Source organism: Gekko japonicus, unplaced genomic scaffold (genome assembly GCF_001447785.1).
Source record: "Gekko japonicus isolate JY-2015 unplaced genomic scaffold, Gekko_japonicus_V1.1 scaffold1333, whole genome shotgun sequence".
Taxonomy (NCBI): domain Eukaryota; kingdom Metazoa; phylum Chordata; class Lepidosauria; order Squamata; family Gekkonidae; genus Gekko; species Gekko japonicus.
The window spans coordinates 458,694-467,193 of NW_015160252.1; the positions used below are offsets into that span (position 1 = coordinate 458,694).

The 8,500-nt window shown below is 43.8% G+C and overlaps 1 protein-coding gene across 1 annotated transcript in view; it reads right to left on the reverse strand.

Moving 5' to 3' along the window:
• Positions 1-2,996: 2,996 nt before the first annotated feature.
• The window catches only part of KLHL42 (kelch like family member 42), an 8,427-nt gene continuing 2,923 nt past the window's right edge, over positions 2,997-8,500 (reverse strand). Inside the window, exons 2-3 of the mRNA XM_015414266.1 lie at positions 5,457-5,650; positions 2,997-3,461 (exon numbers count right to left, since the gene is read on the reverse strand). Of these exons, the coding sequence (XP_015269752.1) occupies positions 3,016-3,461; positions 5,457-5,650 (640 nt within the window). The 3' untranslated portion in view covers positions 2,997-3,015. The remainder of the gene's footprint in view (positions 3,462-5,456; positions 5,651-8,500) is intronic.

Sequence of the window (8,500 nt, forward strand, 5' to 3'; positions counted from 1 at the left end):
TGTGACTGGCATTCTCAGAGGTATAACACATAAAGATGGAGTACTCTCTGCATCCAGTCAAACTAAGTGAGATTTTCCAAGAGGGAATATCCTAACATTGTTGGGCTCTGTGACCACTTCCGTAAGAACACAGTAGTGAATGAAAAATTAGCAGGTGAAAATAAGTAGAAATTTACCACTCACTGTTGGTTACCCTACGTGCTGTCTGATGTCTAAATGTATCTTGCTTCATGCTTGAGACAAATAGAGCATAACTAAATGGTCTCTGTTAATTAATTATTCTTAGCATTCTGCAATTAAGGATACATTTACACATCAGCCTCCTATTCTGACATATTTATTTGCTTCACTGTGTTTCCCCTTGTAATTAAAGCCAAAAAAATGGTGACCATATAAACTTAGCTTGCTATTCCTGTTTGGTTTTTGTATCTGTTAAAACATCTTCATTATGTTGCATGCTAATTTGTTGTTCATCCTCTGCCTATATGTATGGACTGTTAACTTCCATTTCGTTGTGTCTGAAAAGTGTGCATGAACACAAAAGCTCATGCCTTGAATAAAAGTCTGTTGGTCTTAAAGGTGCCACTGGACTCGGACTTTGTTCGACTGCTTAGTATGGTTACATAAAATTACAGCTCTTTAGAAGTCTTAGATCCTGAGTCAGTGGTTTTCCCCACATTGAAACAGATGACCTGATTCTAATTTCATCCGTACCTCTTGAACGTCATTGGTTTTGGAGACCCACATAGTGTATTTTGGTGAAAGGCAAAGGATAAGCGTCATTCATAAGCACTTCACTGAGAAGAACTCAACACCCCTGTAGGCCCCTTTTGCTCTCAAATATTGACCCTCCACACACACACCTGGAGCAGAACAAGTCTGTTGCTCTTGTGTCAAGCTTAGTGATGTTTTATGGGAAAATGTCTGGAGACCCTGAGGCAAGGAGCAAGAGTTATGTAAACAAGACATGGGGACCGAGCTCTGTTGTTTCAGAAGAGTGAAGAACTGGCTGAGCTGGAAGGACTCTTCCCTTACATTCTGAGGAAAATTTGAAGTGCAAAAGTCTCCAAAGAGGGACCATCAAAGAGTACCCTGGACACCTGTTTCCTTCCTGAGGTGCTAGGAAAGTGTCTACAGTAGAGAGATATTTTGGAAGAAGATGCTTTATCAAAGTCAGTCCTGGCAGCTCCGACTGGTAGTGACACTCCAGTGTCTCAGATAAAGCTGAATCCTTCCTGTGCCTGCTAATTACTTCCTTACAGCCTCTCCCACCCTCCCCCATGCCTTTCCCCCAGCTGACTTCCCTTCCCCTACTGGAACTCAGAAGACAAGAAAAGTGCCAGCAGTGATGGAAGCCATGGGAGGAGGGGGGCTTTCTACTCCTTCCTGATACACAAATGTCACAGAGAACCTCTCAGAATTAAGTTAAACAAGCATCCTTAGCAGAATTCTCTTTAAATCGTCAGGGGAAATGTTATTGAAGACACTTTCCCTGTGGGTTTAAAAAGAATTCCGCTAATGGTCCTTATTCAACTTAATTCTAAGGGGTTCTCTGCAACAACGGTGTGTTTTGGGAATGCAACTACCATAGGTTGCATGGAAAGGTCTGTCTAATCTCCCAGTGGAGCTGAACAAAGGAAGCAATGTTATAAGGGCAGGGAAGCGTATGCCCTCATCCCCAAGAAGGAGATTTCAGCAATATTTCACCTGCAGCAACACAGCTGAGTGGCTGCTTCTCTGTGCCCTGAGAACTTCTTGTCCATCTCGGACCAAACAAGATGCTCTGGCAACAGCTCCATGGCTTTCTCCTCTCATAAATTGATCCTCTAATCTGTAGCAAAGATTATGCACCCCTCAGGCTGTTCAGACTGTGCACTGCTCCCTCCTCAAATCCCTTCCCTGATTTCCTGTCTGATGACAACACAAGCCCTTACCTTCAGTTGGTCTCCTCAGGATCCCCCCTCCCCCCAATTATGCTTCAGCTTGCCCCCAGCTTAATTCCTCCCACTTTCAACCATCCTAAAATCTCCTGCTCTGCTATCCCCTCTTCTCATCCCTGTGTCTAGAAGCCCTCCCCAAACACTTGAGTGGTACCTCTCCTTCCTCTTCTATCAAGGTAAAAAGTCTTGCGGATGAAGCCTTTGGCCCTCAGAAGAGTTGGGTTTATACCCCGCCCTTCACTCAGAGTCTCAGAGTGGCTTACAATTTCCTTCCCTTCCTCTCCCCACAACAGACACCCTGTGAGGTAGGTGGGGCTGAGAGACCTCTAAGAGAACTGCTATTGAGAGAACAGCTTTGAGAGAACTGGCTGCATGTGGAGAAGTGGGGAATCAAACCCGGTTCTCCAGATTAGAGTCCACCATTTAACCACCACACCAAACTGGCTCTCAGCTAAGTGAAGCAAACCTGGAGTACCGGCAAACTTAATGGAACCTCTCTTGGCTGAAAAGAAAATGTTCTCTGAGCAGAAAACTTTAACAATCTTATTGGCAGGGGTTGACCAAAAATTTGCTGTTTCTGTGGAGAAGTTTCTATGCTCTGCAAGTGAAAATACGAGTGAAGATAATGTCCAGTGCATAATTGACTCAGATTCTAACCTTTTTAACTGTAGGTATCTTAATATAAGTGATGTATAGAGAAGTTTTATGTAGTTAATTTTTTTCAATTACTGTTTTTATGTTTTACACCTCTTCTGAATGGCCTGTGAGCCACAATAAAGACCGTCTGAGTACCTGCAGCTTCACTTGCGCATATTCATCCCCTCCCTCTGTAGTATTTCCTATTGGCAACAACTGCAACTAAGTTCCTCAAGGAACTCAAGGAACGAAGTTCCTCACAAGTTACTATGCATAGCACTACGAAGTCTGGTGGGACTATATTGCTGAAGTATTATTATTAAAAAGTCTAATAGCCTTCAACCTGTGCTCTCTTTGTATATGACGACACATAAATTAAGAAATCTCTTATTCAATGGCAAATCAAATTTATGAAGGGGAAAATTACTGTTGTTTACATTCAAATAATATTTGGCAAGTACATAGAACAGACCAATATATTTTGTCCAAAGGTTGGGAAGTGCCTAAGTGATTCCCAGCTGTCTGAAAATATATTGTACTTCAAGAAGACTCGGTGCTCCAAGCTGGTAGAGAGAGTGAGATCTCTGCTCAGGATATAGATCCCGTCGTTATGCAGAGTACAAGTCAAATTAAGACCAGATTTTGATGTGTTCTCTTTGAGGTAGAGCCATTCCCTGGTGGCTGTATTATAGGACTGCACTGTCAACATGTCCTCATTCTGGCCAGGTTTTTGGTTGGATCCCAGTTCGTGGATACAGCCTCCAACTATGTAGATTGTTTCCTCAACGGACAGCATTTGCTGCTTGCGGATGTGGATGTCACACAACTCAAAGTTCGTCCAGCTGTCTAAGGTAGGACAGTACTGCAAGATGTTCAAGTTTCGATCTAGAACAAAAAAGAGTTTAATGGAAAAAAAACCACTCAATTTCCTTGTACACTGAAAGTACTAAGCACGTAAAGACATAAAAGAAGCCATGTTGGATCAGGCCAATGGCCCATCCAGTCCAACACTCTGTGTCACACAGTGGCCAGAACCCAAATGCCATCAGGAGGTCCACCAGTGGGGCCAGAACTCCAGAAGCCCTCCCACTGTCGCCCCCTAAGCACCAAGAATACAGAGCATCACTGCCCCAGATGTTAATTAGTATAGTACATATGGGCAATATATTTACACAGTGATTTCTGGCGCTCATAGTGCATCATATACATTGGCATGTGATACTTAAACTGCATGCACAGTTGATGTCATCATGGAAATGTCATTTCTATTGGATGGAAAAGCATACCATCTCAGATCAATCAAGGTAACTCTAAGCTCTCTTGCTTTTTGTATGGTTTGTATTTTCTATGATGTGCTGGATTGTTTATACAGCATACTTTAATGGATGTGTACATTATTTCTATCCACTGCATGCATGATTTGGGTACTGCTAAGATTTTTCTACATATCGGGCCAGCTTTTCTGCTGGCAAAAATTTCTGCTGGCAAAAAGAAGAACCAGGGCCTTTGACCAACAAATTAATGTACTACATTTATACCCCATTTCTCTCCCCAAAGGAGACCTAAAGGGGCACACATCATTTTTCTCTCATCCATTTTATCCTCATGTGTATGGAAGCACTACATGACATTAAAGTGCGGTCCCCTTAGATGTTTGAAACTCAGAACTGTACATTGTTTAGGCCTTTTAAATGAATGTTAATCTAACATCTACAAACTGTCTGTAGTTCTGACCTTGAGAGCAATCTCATGTAGGCTTGGTGTATCCTCCCTAGTAGTTACTGCTGCAAACAGCTGGTTGCCTAACATGCTGGGGAGGCTGAAAAATGGCAATTCCCTCACAGTTGACAGCCCTCATTTTCTCTTACTCTTGACTACTGTTTTTTGAAGAATCCTCTGTCTTTTCTTCTCAGAACATTGTTTTACAGCACGGCTTGAATTTGAACTCTGTGAGCTAATTGGAATGCTTCGTTTGGTCAGAACGCCGGTTAGATAGTCAAAGGGTAGGAGTTTTTTGCAGTTGCTTATATGACTTGTTTTTGTTGCAACAGAAGGTATTCCTTTTGCTTTCTGTTTTAGCTTGTCTCTAAAGAAATTTGCTATCTTTTCTAAGGCTAAAGTGAGGACAGTGTTGCTTGTGTGGGCCTTTTTTCTCTCCCACAAAACCGAACCCAGGACTGGAGAGACAAACCACTGGAAGAGGAGGGAGCCTTAGTAATTAAGGCAAACTGCCTCTGGAACCTAGAATGGTTGTGGTTTCAGCACACAGTCCCGAGGTGGGAGGGCAGTGGGTTCATATATCATGACAACCCTGTGAGGTAAGTTAGGCTGAGAGTATGTGACTAGCCCAAGGTCACCCAGCCAGCTTCCATAGCAGACTGGGGATTTGAACCTGGGTCTCCTAAATACTAGTCCAGCTCCCCAACCACAATGTACGTGACACTGGCTTTGCTATGCTGGGAATCATGAGACCTGCACAGGGCAAAACCCATTTGGAATGAGGGCTATTGTAAGAAGGAGAAGTGGGCAATCCTGAGTGATAAAGCTGTTTGGCTCCAACCCTGTATCTTCAATTAATTTATTTAAGATGCGTATCTTTTAGTATCCTGTATTAGACCCAACACCACAAATTCTCCAGAAGCTTGTAAAGCTTGTTCTCCCTTTTATGATGCTTTAAGTGGTTCTAACAAAAGATAAATACTACATTACTATTTGTGATTTTTAAGGTATCAATACAGGCACCTACAACTTTTGCATGCATTTGTTAGTTTTCCCTTTTTGCATTTTCCCTCCTCCCACTCTTCCTAATCGACTTCCCCTTTGCAAATACGAGACTCAATAACACGTGCGACAGCAGAACCACCGAAAGACGTGCCTCACCTCTTGTAGTGTAGCCTCCCATGACGTAAATCTTGCCTTTGCACTCACATGCCGAGAATTCAGCAAGGGGGCTGGGCAAAGATGCCACAAAGTTCCACCAGTCATGCTCGGGGTTGTAACACTCCACATTAGAGAGGGACTGCCCACCGATGGCATACAGCTTTCCTCCGACGGCCAAAAGCTTAAAGTTCGACCTACAAATAAAGACTGCCATCAAGATTCTTCATTCTGTTTAGAAACACCCCCAAACACATAATAGATGAAGGCTTAACTTGAATGTAACACCAAGTAATAATTTCCCCCAGGAAGGAGGAGAAGGGGAGGAGATTGGATTTATACCCCACCCTTCACTTGGAGTCTCAGAGTGGCTTACAAACTCCTTTCCCTCCCTCCCCCCCCACAACAGACACCCTGTGAGGTAGGTGGGACTGAGAGAGCTCTTTCCAGAACTGCCCTTTCAAGGACAGCTCTTGTCAGAGCTATGGCTTGCCCAAGGTCATCCAGCAGCTGCAAGTGGAGGAGTGGGGAATCAAACCTGGTTTTCCCAGATTAGAGGCTGCACACTTAACCACTGCACCAAACTGGCTCTCCCACTGCACCAAACTGGAAGCTTAGGGGCTGGCTCACATAATAAATCAAATACCGTGTTCCCATGGGCACTAGGGACACCCACCAGCACCTTTCCTGGTGCCCACCAAGTGTTTTTAGAAAATGGGTGGGGCCAGGTGGGGTAGTTATCTAGCAGAACTTCTGATTGGCTTGGCAGAATAAACCAATACTGTTTCAGTGGCACTTGCTACCACAGTGTTGGTTTCAATCTCTTACTCCTCTTGTTCATTAATGATTTGGAGCTGGGAGTGAAGTGGCTAAATTTGCAGAGGACATGAAATTTGTTCAGGGTGGTGAAAACCAGGGAGGATTGTGAGGCACTCCAAAGGGATCTGTCGAGGATGGGTGAGTGAGTATCAGTGTGGCAAATGGGGTTCGATGTGGCCAAGTGGAAAGTGATGCACATTGGGGCCAAAAATCCTAACAATAAATACACATTGATGGGATCCGAACTGGCAGAGACTGACCAAGAGAGAGATATCTTGGAGTCGTAGTAGATAACTCACTGAAAATGTTGAGACAGTGTGCGACTGCAATAAAAAAGGTGAAAGCTATACTGGGGATTATTAGGAAGGGAATTGAAAACAAATCAGCCAGTATCATAATGCCCCTGTATAAATCAATGGTGTGACCTCATTTAGAGTACTGTGTACAGTTCTGGTCACCACTCCTCGAAAAGGATATTATAGCATCGGAAAAAATGCAGAAGAGGGCAACTAGAATGATAAAAGGGTTGGAAAACTTTCCCTATGAAGAAAGGTTAAAGCACTTGGGGCTCTTTAGCTTGGAGAAATGACGACTGAGGGGTGACATGATCAAGGTTTACAAGATTATGCATGGGATCGAAGTACTTTTCTTCCTTCTCACAATACAAGAACTTGTGGGCACTCTATGAAATTGAAAATTGAAATTCCACCATCAGAAGCCCAAATTCACACCAGGGTCTCCCTTCCCCAAAACTGAGCAATGCATCATCAAAAATACCCAAGTTGGTAACCCATCACTCACTCAGCAACATATAAAAGGAATCATGCTGCAGGGGTTCCATCCCACAAAGGCCTTGAAGCAACATGAGCGAGCTACTCTGAACGTTCAAGAAGCACTATGCAAATGCTCAAAGTTTTTGATTCAATAATAATAATGATGATGAGCTTCCAACAGCTTTAGGCATCTATAGATTTCGGAACTCCTGCTAACTCAGCACTGGGTGGCAGGCATCATCAGTGTTGACCTGCACAGTGAGAAATCACTAGATGTGAATTTGGAGCATCCAAGCACTTGTCTTACAATGCATGTTTTTAAAAAAACCTCCACACCATGTTTCTTTCTAGAAGGAAATCTGTTCTTCTAACAACGAGGCAGCTCTGAAAAGCAAAATGTGTATTTGAAAGGGAAGGACAATTGTTGGAGTCTGGCTTTGCTGACACGTACAATTAGGTCACGCTGTACATCTCTGCCCTCCAATGATATTTTCTAGCTGAAAGCATCTGGGCTAGCCTGGCCACAAGAGATGTGCAAACAGCAGCGATTACTTCACATTCCCAATTTTCAAACAGGCACACCTGTCTTAAAACACCTGGTTTGGAAAAACTGCACATATGTGTTTGAGCACCATGTGAAGCGGAAAGGGAAGCATACAGTCACCACAGACATTTTTCACAAGATGCTCGCTTGCCATAGAATACATTAGTACACTCACTAGCGGGCATGCAAATGAAGAGGGTTACCATTTGGTGGGAGGGGGAGGTGAATGAATATACTTTGCAGCTTCCGCTTTCTTGCCACTTTACCCTGGACTCCTTTGTTTTACCAACCTAAATCCATTGCACTCCTATATAAATTTTGTACACGTCCCACTGAAAAGCCCTATCCAAGTCTTACCAACAATCTCAGGCCAGGCTCATGCCTGACATGGATTTCAGAGGGCTTAGACCAGAGTCACTCTGTAGAGGGTTAACCCGCCAGTTACTCCTGATCCCTCCACACACACTGAATGTGTGAATGGCCTCCACTGAACAGCACTGGGGCCAAGGTGATGCAAAGGGATCTGGAAGTTCTTCTTTTTTAAACGTGGATTTATTTTGAATGCTTGGGATCTAACAGGGGCCAAGGTGATGCAAAGGGATCTGGAAGTTCTTCTTTACTCTTCTTTAGATCGGTATCATCAAGTCATCACTTGATAGTACAGTCATCAGGTAGCAATCACGCATATGTGGATCTGCCATGAGTGGAATGCAGTGAAAAGAGGCTCTGCTCCACAGCCTTGCAAATAAGCCACCAAAAGTGACTGGCTGCCCTCAAGTTTAGGGTGTTTTTGTAATCCTGCCTGCCTACAGACACCTGTGAAGTCACCAGAGGCCCTTCCACCCCCCACCACCCCCCACACAACTGCAGACTCCATTCTAACTTGCCCCGACTTTCTTGCTCAGTGACTT